This window comes from Urocitellus parryii, chromosome 12 (assembly GCF_045843805.1).
Source record: "Urocitellus parryii isolate mUroPar1 chromosome 12, mUroPar1.hap1, whole genome shotgun sequence".
Lineage (NCBI taxonomy): Eukaryota > Metazoa > Chordata > Mammalia > Rodentia > Sciuridae > Urocitellus > Urocitellus parryii.
The window spans coordinates 51,285,988-51,307,267 of NC_135542.1; the positions used below are offsets into that span (position 1 = coordinate 51,285,988).

The 21,280-nt window shown below is 51.7% G+C and overlaps 2 protein-coding genes across 2 annotated transcripts in view; one reads left to right on the forward strand and one right to left on the reverse strand.

Moving 5' to 3' along the window:
- Nucleotides 1–882: 882 nt before the first annotated feature.
- On the forward strand, nucleotides 883–16,886 carry Cimip2c (ciliary microtubule inner protein 2C). Its single transcript, XM_026390594.2, has 4 exons — nucleotides 883–956; nucleotides 13,423–13,696; nucleotides 14,889–15,001; nucleotides 16,742–16,886. The coding sequence occupies exons 1-4, from the start codon at nucleotides 883–885 to the stop codon at nucleotides 16,884–16,886; spliced, it is 606 nt and encodes a 201-aa protein (XP_026246379.1).
- A 1,867-nt stretch (nucleotides 16,887–18,753) lies between these two features.
- Cib4 (calcium and integrin binding family member 4) overlaps nucleotides 18,754–21,280 on the reverse strand; it is a 51,636-nt gene continuing 49,109 nt past the window's right edge. Inside the window, exons 6-7 of the mRNA XM_026411459.2 lie at nucleotides 20,483–20,571; nucleotides 18,754–18,905 (exon numbers count right to left, since the gene is read on the reverse strand). Coding sequence (XP_026267244.1) covers nucleotides 18,875–18,905; nucleotides 20,483–20,571 — 120 coding nt within the window. The 3' untranslated portion in view covers nucleotides 18,754–18,874. The remainder of the gene's footprint in view (nucleotides 18,906–20,482; nucleotides 20,572–21,280) is intronic.

The following is a 21,280-nucleotide window of genomic DNA, read 5'->3' on the forward strand; positions in this document are numbered from 1 at the left end:
GCCTAGGGCTGATAAGAGGGTGGCCTGGAGAAGACCAGATGTGGAGGCCCAGGAAGGCTTAAGATAAAGCAAAGCTCACAGGGATCCTCAGATGATTTGCTCTGTGGGGCAAACACCAACACTGCAGACTCCAGGGCCCCAGTGAACTGTGGATTAGAGACTAATGGAAATCACCGACCCAGACATTTTTGTAATTTGATTTTTGACCCTTACTTATAAAACTACTTTTGTGGAGCAGCTTGAGGAACAAAAGGAGGGGGAGAGGAAGTTTCCAGGGAGAAAGGAGAGATTAATGAGAAAAATGCCCCTCTGCCCAAAGGGCATGCACACGCCCCCTCCACACTCTTAAATTATAGTCCTAAGCAAACACACCAAGCGAGGCCTACTGCAGAGCCTCTTCCTGGAACCCCCACAGAACTGGGGCACTGTGGGAGGGATGGCTCCTGGGCCTGATCCTCCTTTAAAGCCAGGTGAGCCGCCTGTCCTTTCCCACCATAGCGTTCCAAGCCGGTCACCGCTAGACCCGCCGTGATAGGGCACTTGGGACATCTCCACTGCATTTCCACCTCCATTTGGCAGCTGAGCCCATTCGTGGATGTGAAAACTGAGGCTTGAGGGCAAGCTCGGTTTTGGGGGCGGTGGTGGGTGGACAGAGCAAAACACGATAGAGACGGGGCGCTCCGGGGCGGCACCTTTGGGGAGCGCCCCGTGGGGGCTGCTCCAGGGAGGGAACAGCGAGAAGGACCCAGTGTCCCGGAATGCGAGGGTCGCTGGGGCCAGACTCGCGTTGCCAGGCGCTCAGTTGCCGGGTGACCCGCGGGTTGTTTACCGCCGGGCACGAGCCGAAGCGCCGGGGCTAGCCGCGCGCTCACCGCACCCACCATGGCTTCCCGCAGCGCCGGCACCTTACTGACCGAGTTCAATGCCGCCTTCGTGCCCCCCAGCCTCATGCCCGGGTAAGCCGCAGCGCGCCGGCAGGACCGAGTCCCGCGTCCCGCCCCCTCCCCTTCGGCACGCCCCCTCCCGGGTCCGCAAACTCCGCCCCTCGCGCCTCCGGGGTCGGAAGACACCTCCCGGCTCGGGGGCCAACCTGGGGGTGCGGGCTGTGTGAGCGGGCAGCGGGCGGCTGTGAGCAGCAGCGGGCTCTCCAGATCCCTTAGTAGGACGTCGGTCGCCGAGAGCAAGGGCAGAGCCAGCCTGGGCTAACCGGACCTCGTGCCAGTTAGGGCCTGAGTAAGCGGGAGGAGAGGGAGGCACGAGGGAGCTTGAGGGTTCCGAGACCCCCAGGCACTAGTCAGGAACACACAGACCATGAGGAGCCCCCCAGAAAGGAGCAGGACCGTGCCGGGCACCCAGGATTCGGCAAGATTAGGATTCGTGGGCTGAAGGATGGAAGGAGATTTGGTGGGTGCCCGTTGGCAGAATCTGGCAGGGTTGGGTGGGCAGTAGTTGATGGATGGTAGTGTGCACTATCTACCTGACTTTGTGGCCGGTCCTTTCGCTGATCTCACTTTATCTTCACAGAATTTTTTCTTTGAGAGCTTCCTGCACCAGCCCTGAGAGCTGCCTTGCCATTAGCATTTTCAAATGCAGCACCAGCCCTCCCTTTCTTTTCTCTGAGTGTCTTCAAGCTCCAAACATCTAAAATGCAAGTCCAATTGTTCCCTCCTATTCGTTGACCCTTTCTCCTAAAGTGTGCGATTTCTGCTCCGGATCTCCCTTCTTCTAAGGACATGAGATTGTCTTATCTTTCCTCTCAGTCAGCATGGGTAAGGAGGGCAGGGACTGGATTCAGAGAAGCCACCTGGCCAGTATCAGCAAGCTGGTATAGAATGAGTGAGTGAAATTCATGCCTTGAGAGTTCTACAGACAGGATCTCCAAATGGGTGGAAAAAGATAAAAAACAAACAAACAAACAAAAACACCACATACTGTCTCCTGCAAAGTGAACAGACTCACAGTATATTTTGTATGAAGTTTGGCTCATTTTCAAGCTGAATAAGCAAGACATGGAGGGGCTTGTCATATTAGCATCATTTCCAGAAATTGTGCATGCAAAAGTAGCTGCATCCAAGGGCTGGGGCTCTAGCTTTCATTCAGCCCTCCTGTGGACAGGACCTTTCTCTGGGTCTTGGACAGCTCAAAGCTATTTTGATTCCCACCAGACAAAGCTGATTTATCATTTCCAGAAGCCAAGCCAAGAGTGTTGGGAAAGGGGACTTAGAATTTGCCTATTCATTCACTGAGGCATTCACTTTGGGCATACCAGGTGTTGCAGTAAGATTTTGGAGAGACTAGGGGCTGGGGTTGTGGCTCAAATGGTAGAGCGCTCACCTAGCACATGTGAGGCACTAGGTTTGATCCTCAGCACCACATAAAAACAAAATAAAGATATTGTATCCACCTTAAAAAAAAGATTATGGAGAGACAAAGACAAACAAGTCAGAAAGGGGCTGTCCTTTGAGGGGCTCCCAGTCTCATGTAAATACCTAAGATTTAGTGCAAATCCATCTCTGCTGCCTTGGCTAGTGGTGTTTGCACCACATTCTGGAATGTTTATTATGAGGTTTGGTTTTATACGTTGAGATTTTATTTTTCTTAGGCCCCCCCGCCACAGTCTCTGTTGGAAGGTTTTCTGTTGCCCAACTTCTTGGCCATTTGCTGCCATGTGGCAAGGCCTGGTGCACCTGCAAACCCTGCCTCGTGGCTCCCTAGTCTGTCCGGAAGGGATGGGAGCTGCACATTTCAAAAGCAAATCCCAGGCTGCTTCTCCATCACACCACTTTTCTGCAGTCCCTCGAGCACTTGTTCTGTCCTGTGATTGATATGGAAGTGATGATAACACGTGTCAAAAATATGGCTTCAAGCCTGGCCTGGGCGAGGTTGAGCAGCTGAGGCTGTGTGCTCAGCTTTCTCGTCTGGGTTTTTCTGGGAGGGACGTGCTCTCCTTAAAGAGTTGTTTTATGTTTCTGAACGCTACTTATTGCAATTTTGTTCTCTAAATGAAAGGATCCAAGATTCCTAGTCACACTTGGATAATTATTATTTTTGTGTGTTTTTTCAAACATTAATCACAGACTTTATAGCATAGCCAGTTTCTTCTGACACTCAAATCAACCCTTTTGCAATTTTATTCATAGAGGCAGAGGATATTCTGCCTGGTAAGGACCTCAGAGATCAGACAGCTCCCTCCTGTTCCAGATGTGGGCACTGATGTCTTGAGGGTCTTGCCTGAGCCCTATGCCGGTCATGGTAAAGGTGGGCTGGATCCAGTCACTGGTGCCCAGTGGTAGTACCATGAATCCCTATGTCTGAACACTGTGTGGATCCTTCACAAACCCTTATTTTATTTTATTTATTTCTTCTTTAGCAGTGCTGCGAATTGAGCCCAAGACCTTGCACATGCTAGGCAAGTGCTCTACCACTGAACTACACTCCCAGCTCATACAAATCATTAAAAACAAAACAAAACAAAATAAAACTCTTCACAACCCAGATGAGGAATGAGCAGTTTGCTCAAGGGCATTCAGCAAGTAAGTTGTCCTGCCACGACTTTGTGATTTCAAATACCCCAGGTCACCCCAGTGTCTACCCATCCCTCCCACAGCCTCTCATTCTGCTTCCCTCAGTCAGCAGGGAGGGAGTGGAGTAGACATTGAGAGACTCTGGAACCTTCCTGCCTGTTTTGAATCCTGACTCCATCCCTTCCTTACTCAGAGGCAAGTTATCTATCCTGTCACATGGGGATAATAATGGTGTGCAGATTAATGGAGTCTTAAATCAGTTAATATGCATAAAGCCTGGGACTTGGTACTTGTTAGCTGTTATTCTTAGATCTCTGCAATTTCAAGATGTTCAAGGCCTGTTGTTAGGCGGGGGTCTGGGGTGGGCAGTGGTGGAAGACGCTGATGATGCTGGTCTTCAGATAGATGACTAGGAGGTTCCATTTTGTTCCTTGCTGCTTCTGGGCAACACAGGTCCTGGCACCTTGCCAGAAGCAGTACCTGAAGATGCCTGGCCTGGGGGCCAACCTGCAGTGGACAGGGATCTCTTGGGTCAGAGTCCCTAGGCTAAAGGTTTTTTAAGGGATGAGACCAGCCTCAGTGAACGTCTGCATCCTGTCTGCAGGTCAGGCCTGGGGTGCTCCTTGCCTGGCTCCCTGCCTCCCACCAAGCTCCCTGGGCTCTCAGTGCGTTCATTCATGCCCAGCCTGCTACTGCCCCTGATGCCCACAGTTCCCACCCAGCCACTCTCACCAGGGGTGAGGACAGGAGGACTCATATCCAGCCCTTCTCTCTATCTTCCTGGACTGGCAGCGGTGCCCACGTGTGCACTGAGCTGGGTCTTATGCCAGTGTGTTCCATAATCACGATTCTCTGGAGGGTGGACTTACAAAGATGGTTGTGCCCCATGCCCAGAGTCTGTGTACAGCAGACACAAGTACCCAGTGGTATGCTGATAAAGGTTTCTCTGGAGGAAAAAAGCCTTCACCCATGTAAATATTCCAAGGCTGATTTCAAGGTGTAGCTAGCAACATGGTGTCCCCAAATGAGCTGGTGTGATGTGCAGCTGCACATCATCATAAGGGACAGTGGTTCCCTTCATGGAGGTTTCACTTTCTGTAGTCTTAGTTACTGGATGTCAACTGTGGTCTGAAAATATTGAATGGAAAATTCCAGAAATAAACAACGCATAAGTTTGAATTAACTTCTAAATACAGTATATTGTTATAATCATTCTATTTACCATTACTGTTGTTTATCTCTTACTGTGCCTAATTTTGTAAATTAAACTTTATCATAGGTATGAATGTACAGGAAAAACCATAGTACATATAGAGAGTTCAAAGTCCTACCTGCAGTTTCAGGCATTCACTGGGGGTCTTGGAATGTACACCAATTAAGGGGACACTGTATTGGTACTCTAAGATATAATAGACATAAATGACCTTGAGAGCCCAGACAGTAGTAAAGTGTAAAATGACTAGGAAGTGATGTTTTGGGCACATTTTACCTTTGTTTTTTAATATGATTTGTTTAATTGTAACTTTATATGATTTAATTTTTAATAATGGATTTTCCTCCATATATTTATTGGTGTATTATAATTATACATAATGGTGGGATTCGTTGTTACATATTTGTGCATGCACGTGATATAACAGCATAATTTGGCCAGTATCATTCCCCACTATTTCCCCTTCGATACTGACTTTTTAGACAACAGACTTGACACATTCATGAAAATTTAGAAATAACTCTCTTGAAGCTGGTGCAAACTCATGCCAGCCTCCTGCAGTATTGCTTGCCTCTGCCATTTCCCCAGGCCCGTGCCTCGGCCCTCAGGGGTGAGGCTCCAGCAGGGCAATGGAAAGAGGTTTTGGCAGGAGCATCTCCCAAGCCCCTTCCATTCCAGCGCAGGCCTTGGTGCTAGGCCAGTTTGTCCTGGGGTATGAAACAAAGGCCATCTCATCTACCCGGGAAGATGCAGGGCTGTGTGCCCAGATGTTGACGTTAGGATCTGCTGGGAAGCATTAATGGATACTCATGCTCAGGTACCATCTAGAGGTTCTGATATAATTGTTTGGGCATTGCCCACTCACCCAGGCATCAGAGTTTTTTAATTCTTCCAGGTGATTTCAAGATGCTACCAGGAATAAGGATGACTGGCACTCTGCAATGCAGAGGACCCTTGTGAAGGGGCAGGTGTGGGCCTGTTTTCTAAGCATTTCTAAAAAGGGTTCTCAGTGCCAGGCACAGTGGCACATGGCTATAATCCCAGCAGCATGGGAGGCTGAGGCAGGAGGATGGAGAGTTCAAAGACAGCCTTAGCAAAAGTGAGGTGCTAAGCCACTCAGTGAGATCCTGTCTCTAAATAAGATACAAAATAGGGCGGGGGATATGGCTCAGTGGTTGAGTGCCCCTAGGTTCAATCTCCAGCACCCTTCCCCTAAAAAAAGAGTCCCCGGTGTGGGGCTTTCCACATGTCCCATTCTCCTTGGCAGCCTCCAGCCCCAGGCTGCAAGGTCTGACTGAGACCCAGCAGAGAGCAACTTTCTGTCAATTCTCATTCCCAGCTGTGAGAGCAGAGCCGGCCCCCCATTCTAGCCCAGAAGTACAAAGTACAGGAGCAGAAACTAAATTCTAAAGTTGCACCTGTCTTCCAGGTCCTGTCCCTGCAGGACCCCAAGTCCCATCCCTGACCTCCAGGGGCCTCCTGTTCTCAGGAAGGGACTGTTCCTTGTGCACACAGGGGCCTCCGTCCACCCTTCTGCCTTCTTTTCAGAGGGCCCATAGGCCATGCTGTTCCCTCAGCCCTGTCCTGCTCCTCTGTCCCAAGGCCAGTCCCTGTCTCCTCCCTGAAATCCATCTCTCAGTCGTTCAAGGAAGTGGGAGGGGATTATGGTAACTGCTGCCCCTCACACGGCTGGGAGGAATTGGGGAGCTCCTAAGAAAGGAAGGCTGGGAGCCCTGGGAAACCTGGTTTTTGTAACAGGGACCCTCCTCTCCTGAAGAAAAACCTTAAAAACATGTCTCCGTTTGTCAGCTGGATCTAATAAATATTTACAGAGCCTCTACCGTTTGAGGAATGGCAGGTTAGCACATTGAAGGAAACCATGGCCCTTTCTCCCCAGGGACTCTATAATTCAGAAAGAAATAATATCCCAAGGGTGCAGAATGTTACAAATACAATAGGCTGTAAACTGAGACTTCAGAGAAGCTCAATAGCAAAGATGATCAAATGGGCGAGGACAGGTGGGGGCTGTGGGGTGGATGAGAGAGGCTCCCTGGAATGGAGGGTATTTGAAAGATACCTGGAAAATGGATGAGCCCACAGTGGAGGTGCCCGGAGAGCTTCTGGACCAAGGGCATGGCGTGAGCAAAAGCCCAGGCTAATGTCTGCAGGATGTGCTTTCAAACAGCAAATGACCTATTTGGCTAGAGCAGAAAAGCTGCCATGTGAGAGTGGATGACAAGGCCAGAAAGACCTCTCCCCAGGCCCCTGTCAGGACTCCCCGAGCAGCTGGCCCAGTTGTTCTTAACTTTGTAGGCCGTGGGGAGCCCACAGGTTCTGCTGGGGGTGGTTGGGGGGAAGGCTCCCGTCAGAACTGTCTGCAGCAGGAGGCGTTGTGGAGCAGAGGCTGCACATGGAATGGGGACACGCCAAATAGTAACAAGTTAATTAGTTAATAAGACTGCTCGTGGGATCCCTGACGGCTCGTGGTAATTAATTTTAATGGTAGCTATGGTGCCAACCGTGCTATTAAGAGGCAGAAAGGGACTGTTCCTTGTGCACACAGTAATCCACATTGGGTGTTAGAATCCACATGCGATTACTGCTCAGGGGCCTGTCTCCTGTCTCTTGTGTGTCGGTAGATGGAGGGACTCAGGTGCAGATCAAGGGACTGGAGCAGATGAAGAGGTCAAAAAGAGGGTCTGATGGTGCCATGGGACTGCTGGACGCTTAGTTATAAAACCCGCCATTTCTCTCTGGCCTTTCTACCTGGGCCTGCCACAAAGCCCACTAAAACAGGGCCGTAGAAGGCTCTACTGTTAACTGTGCTTACGGCACACAAAGGGATATAGACCTAGCTTGCCAAGATGTGCCTACTGAGTGCCACATGCAAGGAAAACCAGGCAGAACTTGGGAGCGCTGCGGAGGAGGGGGCTTCTATTCTATTAGGATGCAAATATCTTGGCATTCAGAGAGGGTAGGAAAGCTGGGAGCAGAGGAGGAGCATGGCAGAGAGCTTGGGGGTGGCGAAGAGAAGAATCACAAGAACAAGTCATGTTTCTATAGCTTCTTTCTTCCAAGGAGCCCAACGCCCCTGTGGGTGGATGCTTCGAGCTCTCGCATGATCAGAGCTACCTGGGGGTTTTGGACTTCTCCCTCCATTCTTGAATACTTGTCATATGCTGGGTGCTGAGGATCGGGGAGAACGAAAATTAGCAGAGGAGGTGGACTCACGTGGACAGGAATGTGAACTTGGGGATGGATGATAAGCCTATTTCTGAGCATAGATGCTAGGTATGGGGGTACGGTCTGGGAAGGCAGCAGAGAGGGCTAGCTTTTCCTGAGTGGTGGTGAAGGCCCAGGTGCACAGCATTCCAGGTAGAGGGACTCCTGCCAGGCTCGGAGGCCTGGGGGCACAAGGGCCCCAGGACTGTGAGTACTGCTGCTGGGTCTGGGGCACCCATGGGGAGGTGAGAAGAGGGGAGGAAGATGCTCTGGTCTCAGTGTGGACGCAGGCTGCAGGGGACGAAGCTTGGCCTAGGAGACCTACTAGCAGATTGGAGACTGTCAGTTGAGCGCTGCAGTGGGATGGGAGAGGGCAAAGAAGATGCTTCAAGGGCACCTGCGGGAGATGGAGGGAGCCCTGGGTGTGGAGGGTGATGGGTGGGGAGGATGGTGGAGCCACCCAGTCCTGGTCTCTAGCTTAGGTGAAGGGTGGGCTGGGTGGTGTTAACTGGGGAAGGAGGAGAAGCAGGCTGGTTTCAGCGATGCTGGGAAGGCCCTGTGTGGGCAATGGAGTGTGTGTATCTAATGCCAGGAGAACTGTGGGGGACTGGGACATAGATCTGGGCACCACTGGTGTGAGGGAGGTCTCAAGTGGATGAGTTATTCTGGAAACAGTGGATCCCTGAAAAGGACAGAGGACCCAGGGCAACATTAACACCAGAAGATGAGCGGGGTCGGGAGGGGGTAGAGCAATATCCATGGCCTGTCACCCACCATGGGAATGGCCTTCCTCTTTGCATGGCACAGTGTGAGAGCCTCGAACTAGGTTGGACTTGGGTTGGATCTGGTCCTGCTGATACTGGCACAGCCTTGGCACATAGGACATACCCCTCATGACTCCATAACCCTTGAGCAAGCATAGAAGCTGAGTGTTATCAGACCTAGTATCGTGCCAGCACACAGTGAGTTCCCAACAAAGTGACTTTTAATGCCATTTTTAAAAATGACGTGTACATAAAGAAGAAAACAAAAAAATCACCGTTAAGTCCAAATACTCAGAATTCACCAGGGTTACCATTTGAGGGACTTCACACCACGTCTCTCTTTAGGTTTGCATTCAGATGAAAGACTGGATGGAGGAGTGGAAGGAGTGGTAGATGAAAGCAAATTTTACGAAAATACGATCATATCCTATTTGTTATTTCAAAATGAAAAGCATGAAATTTAATCTTTAGGATTTAAGAGAAAGAAGCTGAAATAAAATGGAAGAATAGGCAGAACTTAGATCAGTGTCAACTCATCACAAGAGATATTAATCCCTAAAAGATCCCCCTAAAGGGAGAGAGCATAAAAGCCATCAAAGGGTGACAGTCATTATGCTCTGTATTTTTAGCGACATGTTTCCATTTCTGATGTCATGGGTTGACTGCTTGGTGGCATTCTTAGTAATTGCACTCCCTTCTCCCTCCACCCACCCCCCAATTTTGGTTGCTTACGTTATTTTTACTTTGACAGGTTTTATAACATTTCCATTCTGCTCTGCAAGCAGCGCTCACCTGGTTGCTATTCCGAGTTCTATTCTCAAATAGGTTTGAAGATCACCACCCTCATTCTCACAGACGATCCACATTACTTAGTTATTAATTTACTGATTTTTTTCTTTTGAGCACCTCTTGGTTGGCAGGGGGTAGTCACTGCACGCTACTTTCGGGAAGCGCCTGTGAGTGTTCATTTCCTGAGTTCTCTTGTGCTAGGAAAGGCCTGGCATTACCCCTGTGACCTTCTTGGGCTAGGTTCTTCTCTTTATATTTATGTTGCTTTCTTTTTTTGTGTGTGGGGGGGGGTTGGCAGCACCTGACAACTAGTGTCTCTTCTTTTATTCTCTGTATTCTGAACCAGCTGAAAAGAGGGGAAGAGCTGATATTAGAGGAAGAGCTGATATTTGGTCCTAGATGCACCAAACCCCAGATTGAGACATCCAGGGCTGGAGCCTGTTCCTCTGGAATTTCTGGCATAAAGGGGAGTCGGGAGCGTCCTTGCTCCTAAGAGAAAGGAGGAAGGAGGATTGGGCTACAAGTGTCCCATTTTCTCCCTTCACCTTACCACTCAGAAGTTCCTCTGCCTCCAATATGCAGGAGCAAGGGTGGCCTGGAGCTTTCTCCATACCAGGACTTAGGATAAAAGGAAGCCGAATCTTCTTGTCTCTGTTGGCCTTGACCTCTCAATTTATTGAATCTATATTTCTAGGAAGTTTCAATTACAGCGTGAAACACTCTCAGGAACTCTGCTTCTACTTCTCAGGATACGTTTTCTTTCAAACAAATTTCTACATTAGTGAAAATATTGCAGAGAGACAATGTGAACCAAGGACATTGGATGGCCTTACGTGACCGTAATTTAAAAAGTAGAGGTTCATGTATAAGTGGTGGGTCAGAGGTCAGACCAAGGAATGCCAAGAAAGAGTAAAGGTTGAAGAAATAAAGGCAGAAGGTACAGGGTATTCTGTGGAGAGATTAGGAAATAAAGAGAAAGGGTAGTGTGTGGGAGGGCAGGAGGTGTACTGAGGAATTTTGCAATCTAAAAAGGCTCACACACATCTCTAGGCGGAGGGGAGGAAGCCAAGGGAGAAGGAGACATCAAAGATGGCAGAGAGGGCCTGATAGGGTGGTGTGCGCCTGTAGTCCCAGCAACTCAGAGGCTGAGGCAGGAGGCTTGCTTGAGCCCATGAGTTTGAGACCAGCCTAGGTAACATGGTGAGACTCCATTTTGAGAAGGGGGGCAAGAAGGAGGGAGATAAAAGAGAGGAAGGAGGGACAAAGAGAGAGAAGCCTGGAGTGAGGGTACAGCAGGGGAGGTGGGCTACAGATACCCGAGGGGGGAACCTCTGGACAGAGTCTCCTGGAAGTGACAGAGGTGACCAGGCAGGCTCATGGGGCGGGGCAACAAGAACTCCCAACTCCCCATCTTCCCAAATCAGAATGAGGCATGGCCACTGGCAGGAAGAGCTCTGAGATGGGAAAACTTTAGGACCAGTGGGGTCATGGCGTCCAGGGGAGCCTGCCCATGAAGTCAAGGAACGTGAGGAGAGAGGTTGGGGCGAGGCCATGACGCTGGCAGCAGGGAGCCGGTGGCACCAGGAAGCAGGAGGGCCCCGGATATTTTTGCCTATAGCAGACAATGGCCTAGAAACCTTCAGTAGTCCCTCTGCTTAACTTTCTTCTTTTTCCTGAAGACTCAGAGAAAGAAACCACACATGACCACCTAATTCTAAGCCAACACCCTCCCTTTCAGTGAGGAGACTGAGGCCCAAGGCAGCTTCCAGAGGTACTGAGGATCCAACCTCCAAGCCCTCAGGGCTCAATGAGTACCTGAGATGTAGCAGCAGAGGGGCAGAGCTGGCTCCCAGCACTCCTGGGCTTCCCTGGGAGTGTTGTGCAGGTGGTTAGGACACTGGAATGAGAGAAGGGAGGATGTCGAGTCTCATGGATGAGGATCTTAGGACATGTGCTGGAGGTCCCCGGAGCATGAGCAGTAGTCTTTGGTGTCATTTAAGTCCAACTGTGGACATCACAGGTACCACAGGCATGCCATCCGCTCCTCTTTATTTGTTTAATAAACAATTTCCTACCCACATCCCATGTGCCAGACCTGGTACTGAGACCCTGTGTTACCTGGATGAGTAAAACATAAGCAAGCTCTGGCCCTGAGATGCTCGCTGTCTGGTGGGGGACAAAAGGAGATGTAAAGAGGCAGTAGCAGCACAGAGAGATGCGGCTCAAAGAAGGACTTCAGGGTGCAAAAGGAATGGATGCCACCCAGACCTAGGAGGGGTGGCAATCTTTAGAAGTTATGTTTGGAAGTCTTAAAAGAGAAGGGGTTGAGATGGATGGAGAAGACAGAATTCAAGTCCTGGTGGCAGAAGACACACAGCAAGGACTTAGGAGGGTCATGAGAAGAGACCAGGAAGAAGAGAGAGCAAGTGAGCTAGAGAATCCCGTGACTCCTTAGGACTGGGGTGTAGGGTGGCTGCTGAGGCTGGAGAGGTAAGCAAAGGTCAGATCCCAGACAGCCTCAGATGCCTTGCTAAGGATGTGACTTTGGAAAGTTCAATCTGATCAAAATATAGAAAATAGACTGGGGTGGGGAGTGGTAGGGTTGGGCATGCAGTTAGGAAATAGAGAGCCAGAGTCCAGATGAGGGGTGATGAGGCTGGGCTCAGGTGGAGCCACAGGACCTGGTGACCACCGGACATGAGGAGACGGATGCCTGTGTTTCTGACCTGGCCAGTGAGGAGGGACTCTTCAGAGATGGGCCAGACTGTTGGGGAAGATGGAGGTGGGGATCCTCCTGGGGGATGTCCAGGGAAGAGGTCTAGTGGATAGCAGTCTGAGCTAGAGGAGACCCCAGGTTGGAAATGTAGGTGAGGTGTGACGTGGTGGTGGTTAAGGCCATGGGTGCCATCACCAGGACAGATCCCAGGAACAAGGCACTTAAAAGGTAAGTAGAACACAAGGATCATGAAGCGACCAGGAAGGAACCATCGGGGTGTGGGTGGAGACCAAGAGAAAATGACCAAGAGGGGCATTTCCAGAAGGGAGAGGTCAGCCATGCCCACGGCTGCAGGAAGGCCCAGGATGATAAAGAATGTCCCCAGGTCAGAAGCTACAAGGTCACTGTCAGGAACAGTTTCAATGGCATCATGGGGGAAAGCCAGGTTTCAGAGGGTGGGGAGCTCAACGGGAGCCTGAGGGTTGTGCCGAGTGGAAAAGCATCCTTCTGGTGTCTGCCAAGTGTCGCTGCCCACACTCTGGACATTGCTGACTCTCCCTCTCCATGTGAGCTTCATTTAACCAAGGGTCTTGAGAGAGCCTGTGTCCCCAAGGGCCTCCACTTATCTCCTGTCCTTCTCACTGGGCTTCCATGGTGGCAGAGGGTGATGGAGCTCCTTGGGGACTATTGGCACTCCAGAAGTGTGTTCAAGGCCTCCAGGCCATCTGAATAGCACCATGTGAAGCTGAGGTGTTGGGGACATTCAATCCCAGGCCTCAGCTATCACAAATCTAACACCTGTGACATTTCATCAGCTGTACCCCCCAGTAGCTTCCTATTGTCTCTCAACTCTATAATGAGATGACTATGGCATGCCGAGGCTGAAGGAGGTCCCCCACATCTTCAGGCTGAAATGGAGGCTCACCGAGGGACAGTGATTTGCCTACAAGCTGACTGAGGGGCAGTTCTGGTCCCTGGGTAGGCCCCTAGTGTAGAAGATGCCCACCCAGAGACCTTGGTGCAAAGGAAGAGTCCCAGGTTCCTGTCCACTTGGCCTTCCCCAAAGACCTGAACTGGTCAGTGCACCTCAGGAGCCCTCCCAACACCAGAGGGGCCGCTAGACCCCTCAGGTCTTCGGGGCCTTTTGGAGCTCTTTGCTGATCTGCATCTCCCCCTCCCCCACTGCTACCGCAGGTACCAAGGCCATGTCCCTGGTGTTGACTTCTCCTTCGGCGCTCCCTACGGTACCATCACCCTCAAGTACTTCCAGGACCACCGCAATGCAGCCATGGATAAGAGCGGCTCTCCCCCCAGCAGTGGTGGCCACTTCCCCACCCTCTTCTCCCCCAACCCCAATCTGGTGCTGATTGACCGCTGGAAAACCTGGGACCGCTCCCTGAACTTGCCCAGCTACAATCGTTTCAACCTGGACGCCTACCGATCCAGAGAGCTGGCTCACTTCTACCAGGTGAACTGCCCTCGTACCTGCTGCCCCTGTTGGGGAGGGACCATGGCAGGGCTGGGGCATGTTGATTTACTTTCTCAGAGCCCCTGAGCCATCAGGGAACCTGGTGATTTGGGGAAGGGGGAGTGGGGGGCCTCCGGACTCTGCTTCCCTGACCTCCACCACCCAGGGGCTCCCATGGATCCTGTTCCTGCTCATTCCCACTGCCACTAGAGCTGGGTCCTCCGGAGGTGTTCCTGACCTGACGTCTGTCCCTTGTAGTACCCGGCCGTATGAACCCCTGCTCACTGAAACAAAAGGCCTAAGATTCACCACAGGATGAAAATACATGAGCAAAGGCCCCACTAAAACTCCCTACCTGGGTCCAGTCTACTGATATACCCACCTGGACCCTGTGCCCAGTGACCCTCCCCAGTCCCCAGGTCCCCTGAGGGACCTATTCCAAACTATACCAAACTACTTAGGGGGAGGAGAGGAGGAAGAAGCAGAGTCCCCAATACCCCCATTGCTCTTGTCCTGCTCCTTGTGGCTCTGGAAGCCATCCCGGTAGGGCCCAGGGGGCCTGTGCTGGACTTGACCCCTTGGTGGGGTGTGGGCTTATTCTGTGCTGTTCCCAGAATGCTACTCTCTGCATCACTTTCTGTTACAAATGTCCCTCCCAGATGGATTGCAAGGACACAGGTGCCACCTGGTGCCAGGGCAAGGGATTTGTAGGTATAAGGCAGCTTCCTCAGTGGCAGGATGATGAGATGCCCTCAAACTCTGAAGAGCCATGGGGCCATCTCAGTGAGTCTGTGACAGCCCTTCCCTCCATCCTGGCTCACACAACAGAACATGCCCTGTCCAGGAGGGGAGGAGAGGGAGGAAGAGAAGCTTACACTACTGGTGTGGACAGCAGGTGTGCATGCCCCTGCTCACCTGGGGTTTCATACCTTATCTTTGCTGGTCCTTGTCTACTCTCTGCAGCAAAAGTGGTCTCTCTGTGTGTGTGTGTGTGTCATTATCCCCATTAGATGGGCAAATAACTGAGGCTCAGAAAGGATACCAGGGGGTTAGCAGTTGTGGTGGGACTCCAGGAGCTTTGGAGACTCCCCCAGGGACATTAGAGGAGACTACTTTGCGTCTGCCTAGGTACAGCCTGGCATGTGCCTAAAGTCACTAACAATCTGTCATCTTTTCCTTGGTCGGGCTGCAGTTGGCACAGCAGCAGCGGAAGTACTACCTAGACAAGACCGGCAAGGTGCCTCGGGTCCCCTACTTTCTACTACCTGTGAGGGAGCAGGAACGGTACCCCATCCCTACTGACCTGTGAGTGGCTGCTCTCTCCCCATCCACGCTGACACATCTTGAACAAACACCCCCCAAAAGCACCTGCTCCCACCCAGGGTTTTGCAGCACCTTGGCTGAGACCTGCGTTTACAACCTTGCCTTAAAGTGCCTGCCGTGCAAAGTGGCAGCTTCAGAGCAAGGGAGTCCTGGCTTCTGCAGCCTTAGGAGGGATGCCAGGAACCTGAATGGGCAGAACCAGGAAAAGTGCCATCCTGATCAGATGTACGGGGAGTTTAGAAGCACCCTCACTGATCTTTGGGGACTCTCCCTGGCAAGGCCAACCTTGCAGCTCCACTGGTCCAAATGTGGAGCGGCAGGGAGCTGCTGCCCTCTGGTGGACATGGAGGGCACTTCAATAAATGAGGGATCCGTCCCCAGCTCCTCACCGGGGGACTTGGGACTTGGAAATATCTTGAAAGTTCAGTTGGGCATCCAACAAAATATAAAAGTTTCTCACAGCCCATCCTCTACATCTGCTTTGACCTGGGAGAGCGGCTTTCCTCCTAAGGCCAGCGCTCCGCCCTGCTAGCTGATCCGGGCTCCCTCCTGCCACACAGGCACCCACAGTGATGTCCTGTGGTAGAGGTGGGAGGGTGGTTGATGCCTCGCTAGCCTCCCAGCCCGTTCCTTCCCCGTCCCTCACAGCCCCACTCTTTGGGGAGGGACAGCGTCAGGAGGTCAGTGGAGAGATTTGAGGTTTCCAAACCGTGCTGACCCTCCCAGGAGCCCCAGCCCTCGCTACCTTGTCAGATAAAGCCACGGCTGTTTCCATACAGTTTAATGGATTTTTAGAGACACGACTTTGTCTGCCTCTGGAAGTGCCTGTGGGGTAGATGGGTCTATTTTATAAACAGGGAACCTGAGATTCAGTGACTGCCTTGGAGCCTTGTGGCTGGATGGCCTGGCTAGCTGAAGGCCAGGTTTGAAAGGCAACTATTCCTCCTGTGGCCAACTCTAGATTCTGGATTGACCATCTCCACTGCCTGGGACAGCTCTGGGTCTGTGAGTCCTTGGAGAGAGTGAGCCTGTCCTGGGGAAAGGTTGCCTCTTGGGACCTTCTTTCCAGGATGTGCCCCTCCTGAAGCTGCAGGGAGCTGGGAAAAGCCCAGCTCTCTTTCTTTTCTAAAGTGCCGGCAGCCTGTGCTGCTGAGGGTTCCATGCTCAGGGCAGATGATCAACAGGTGTTTGAGCATGAGGGTTTGGGGTCAGTTCTCTTGCCTGGGGCAAGTCTCTCCCCTCTGGAGTTCCATTCCCATCACCACCACCACCACCACCACCACCATCACTGTCACCACCATCATCACTATCACCACAACCACCATCACCATCATTGTCACTGTCACCATCACCATCATCACTTCTTGTAACACTTGAAGAGGATTTTCTTCTTGTCCAGTGTTATGTTAGGTGTTTTGTATGCAGTAGCTGGTTTACTCCTCAAAAAAAGCTAAGAGGTGATCCCAACAGCGGTCCATTTCCAGCAGGAGATAGGGTCAGAATCCATGTCAGTTCTGTCTGACACCCACGTCCTCATTCTTAACCACTGTACTACTATGTAAACACAAATCACTTTCCTCTCAAGTCAGGGTGACTCATCAGATTAAACCAATGAGCAGCCAGCAGGGCCAGCCCGGGCTGATGGTGGGCATGGCCTGTTGGGCCTTCTTCACCCTCCCTCCTGGCCACACTGCCTGACTCCAACTCCTTCCTCACATCCAGGCCTCCTCTGAGCCCAAAGAAGAAGTGGTACCTTTTAAGAAACTCCCCTGAGAACCTGAGGACCTACCAGACCTTCCCATCGGGGAAGCGGGTGTCTGCACAAGAGCGGCAGAGGAGGGACTGCTACTTTGAGTACAGATCATAACACCAGCGACTGACCCCTGCAGCCTCAGCCTGACTAGCTTGGCTTGCTTGGAATAAAATCTTTCGCCACGACTATCCCATGCACTTCTCCCCTGGGTCCTAGGGGCATTTCACCATGATGGGAAAGTGCCCCGAGGGTCACTCTACATACAAGGTGTATTAAGAGTCTATGGAAAATTCAGCTCAAGCCCAGGATCAGCACTGCCCAGCTGCATCCTGGGGCAGGTAGAACCAAAGGGGGAAGGGCACCCAAACCTCAGTGGCAGGTCACTCAGGTACATAGACCTCCTTTGTGTTTCTCCTGGTGTAATCAAGGAAGCCAAAATGCACATCTGAAAATGAGGGCAAAGTTGGGCTGGGGATGTGGCTCAGTGGTAGAGCGCTCGCCTTGCATACGTGAGGCACTGGGTTCGATCCTCAGCACCACATAAAAATAAATAAGTGAAGTAAAGGCATGCTATCCATTAAAAAAAAAAAGTGGCCCCAGAACAATTATACTGGGTGTGAGGTGGGAAAGAATTCTCTAGGGAGCCCTGGCTCAGCACTGTTTGACTCATGTGGTAACTTGTGAGGAAGATGTTCTTCACCTCAATTCACTGATGAAGACATCGTCCAGAGATGTTGAGAAAGTTGCCCAAGCACACACAGTGAAGAAGGGATCCAGCCAGGATTTGAACCCAGGTCTGTTTGATGCCTGAGCCCTGGTTTTTCTACTATATACTCTACTTCTGACCTATATGGAGCCTGAGGGGCAGACTTTGGGACCCTGAAGGACACTGTGGAAGAGCATCACCTTAGAGAAGAAGGTGCTTGAGGCAGTTACTTCTTGCATCCGGCCTGGATTGGCAGAGACAAGCTGATTTGGCATCTACCCTGAGGCCATTTCTAGAAGGGAGTGGGAGAGAGTGACCCAGGACTAAACTACTCTTCAAGGACTCTGTTTCAGGACCCTCTACCTGCCCTGCCCTGGAGTGGGTGTCCGGTGGCCTTGGAACGCCTGGAGTATCTGCTTTCACTAGGTTGCTTTTTCACCCCCCCTGGAGTCTCCTGCAGGGAGCAGGACACGGTGACAAAGTCTCAGTAGACAGGCTCTAGGGCGTGGACCTCAGGAGTGCCACCGCACTGCAGGGCTTCCCCAAAGTCCCACCTTCTGGATTGGCTTGAGGGGCCCTGCTGCCCCTGACTGAGGAAGTCAGGACCCAGAGGCAAAGGGGCTACAGCAGGGTTCAAGGGCACGTGAGGTGAAACAGCCTTTCTTCTGCAGCCAGAGTTAACCACCTTCCCAAGGACAGGGCAAATAAGGAAAATCCACGTGCCTATCAGGTGGGTATCTGATGACCCTGAAGTCCCCACAGAGGCTGCTTCTGTGTCCCAAAGTCCCTGACCAGCTGAGCCCCCAAGTGTCTCTGGAGTGGCCAAATTCATCCCAGCACTTGGCTGAAGAGCAAAGCAAATAAACCCTGGTTTCTGGTCACACATGGTCTTATCCCAAGGGCCTGGGGTTGCCAAGTGGGGCCAAGATTCTTCTTCATGGGATGAGGACAAGGAAGCCAGGCGCCAGCTGGAATGACAGCTATGTGCACATCTCTATGCCACTCTGCTCTGGGAGATGCTGGGTGGAGAAGTCCAGCAAAGGGACAAAAGGACAAATTCTTTCTTAATGAACTTCATCCCACTTGGCCTGGTCCCCTGTCCTGACATGAGTTGAGATTTGAACCCTGGCCTCAAAAGATTGCCATCCCGGCCCGCTCGGCGTCGTTGGCAAACTGAAGCCTTAGAACGAGCAGTTCTCAATGCCACGTTCTTGTGTCTGACCCTGTGTTCAAAAAGCAATGCATTAATGGGCTGAAGAAAGGGTTTTCCTTTGCTTTATTTAGAAAATAATATTTGGGAGGGGGCCAAAGTCATGTTTTAAGTCAGATATCAGTGCCTGGAGGGGCGGGTTCCAGGGGTCTCCGAGAGGCTGCTGGATCAGGAGTTTGTGGCACATCAACATCCCCAGAAGTGAATCCGAAAGGAGCTGAAAGGAAGAATCCAGAGGCTCATCTGGAGCCTGGGGTTCTAAGGGGCCCTCCAACTCGGGCCTCTCTTTGGTCCTGGAGTCCTCCCTAGCCCACCTCTCATGTCCCTTTCTCTGGCTAATGGCCCAAATGAAACTTCTTTAAGATTCTTTTAGCAACACTAGAATGCAAAAAGTTTTAGAACCTGATGGTGCTGGAACCAGTGGAAAGAAATGGGATTGACTCAAAGAGAAATACAAGGCAGATGGAACGCCAGGTCCAATTTCGTGTTGTGGAGGAAGAAGAATTACCTTTGATTGGAGTGGCCCCCAAGTGTGTATCTCTAGGGTCCACCCAAGCTACAAGCCCTCTGGCTGCCATGTTGGAATGGGGAACTCTGGCCCCCATCCGGGTATTTGGAAGCAGAGGGGACCACTTGATTCAACTGGGCCAATCCAATTCCCTCTCTCTGGAAATTCAGAGTTAGAGCTGAGAGAGATCACTGAGGAGTCACTGAAGGTCATTCAAAACCAAAGAGAGAGAATCCTGGCCACTGTAGGGAGGCCATTGAAGGTCTCCTGTCTGAAAAAGCAGAGGTTGCTGATTTGCAGAGGAGTGAGGACAGAAGCAGAGACGCCCGGGGAGACGTGGGGGAGCAGTTATTGGAGGGCTCCTGTCCAGGTGCTCTATGAGGCCCAGCTCTCTATTCTTTTTTTAAAATATTTTTTTATACCTTTATTTTATTGATTGATTTTTATGTGGTGCTGAGGATCGAACCCAGGGCCTCGCACGTGCTAGGCAAGCGCTCTACCCCTGAGCCACAACCCCAGCCCCTCTATTCTTTTTGAATTGGTTATTAAGCCATCTTGAGTGGGCATTCTTCCCTTCTATCAAAATCTCCTAGCTTATGAGACCAAGGGGCAGAACAGGGGCAGACGTAGAAGACTCTGGTCAACCGATGCTACCTCAACAGCCCTGTAAGGGCTCTTTCATCCCAACTTGGGCTGCCTCTAGAGGGAGTGCACTTCCTGTAACTGAAGGATCCCCAAAGGACTGGAAAACACAGCCAGGGAAGTACGGAAATGGCCAGCCATCTTCAGGGGATCCGGACCAAACAAGGCCATTAAGTCTCCTTCCTGCTCTCGTCTCGGAAGTGGAATTGGTTGCTTATCTCATTAAGTTTCTCTTCTTCTATGAGCATCTTCCAGCAGCACCTTCACTTTCCTGTACAAATCCCCACCTTCCTGCGACACAGGGTAACTATGGCAAAGGCAAGCTCCCAGGTCAGTCCTGCAGCGCAGTGGCTCTTGGGAGAAGGTGTGCTGGCCGCCCAGGGACTTCTGAGGTTGGACCACTCCCATCATTTGCAAAGCCCTGGAACCCAGTCCTCCCCTCTGGGTTTCAGGTCCCCCCGGGTTGCCTAATTCCTCAGAAGCTGCAGCTTTACTAATCCTGAAAGAATCTGCAAAGTGCCTTGGAAACTTGTGATTCCTTGGGGAGACTGAGATGCTCCACTGGCCAAGGGGAGACTGGGGGCCCTTCCTGAGCCCTCCCCCACCCACCATGCTGGGAACCCCTCCCCTCCAGAACTCCTTACTTCATGAAATCTGGAGACTTGAACATTGCGTGTTCAAACTCTGAGAAGGACAGCATGTTGTCATTGTCCAGGTCTGACTCACTCAGGACCTGGCCAGGGGAAGGAGGCTGAGGGGAGCCTGGTGACAATGAGACGGGGCGCAGGGGGAAGGAGAGAAATGCCTGTGCCAAGGGACAGCAAATGCCAGGATCTCTGCCAGGTGCTTACACTCATCTCCTGGGGCCCCTGTCCCACCTGTGAGGCTGGTTCTCACCCCTCACCCAACCCCCAGAGAAACAAGGCAGTGTGCACTAAGGATCCGAGATCTCAGAGGCTGACTCTCACTCCTAGGAAGATTCTCCAGCACCGTCTTGATAGTGAGGGCAGGGGTTCCTCCCACCTGCCCCATCGCTTGGTCACAGGCAGGGGCCCTGCACTGTTAGGGGCTCAGTCAGGTGGGAAGATGGTGGTGACGCTGCCTCTTTCCTTCTAGTTCCCATTCAGACCAGAAACACTGGAAGATTTTTCACGGTCACTCTAGGACATCTGGACATCGTGTGGCTCTGGGACTAGGTGGGAGGGGATGTTGTTATGTGTCCAGCTGCTCTTGGTCTATCTGCCTGCAAGAACCCATGTGGGTGGGAGGCCCTGGACTGGAGGGTCAGGCACATGGCTCTGGGGACCATGGAAGAGACTCGGGGGAAGGACAGACAATTGGGAGGTAGTTGCTTCCACCTGTGTGCCCACTCCTCAAGGCACCTTGTGCTGCCCACCCCTTTGGAAGCCACCAGGGAATAAGTGGTCCAAAGGCCAGTGTGC

Bases quoted from the DNA above. Each gene is read 5' to 3' on its own strand.
- Cimip2c (XM_026390594.2), top strand. From the start codon at position 883: ATGGCTTCCCGCAGCGCCGGCACCTTACTGACCGAGTTCAATGCCGCC. The intron at 957-13,422 runs GTAAGCCGCAGC...CTGCTACCGCAG, and splicing joins CCCCCCAGCCTCATGCCCGG to GTACCAAGGCCATGTCCCTG. The intron at 13,697-14,888 runs GTGAACTGCCCT...GTCGGGCTGCAG, and splicing joins AGCTGGCTCACTTCTACCAG to TTGGCACAGCAGCAGCGGAA.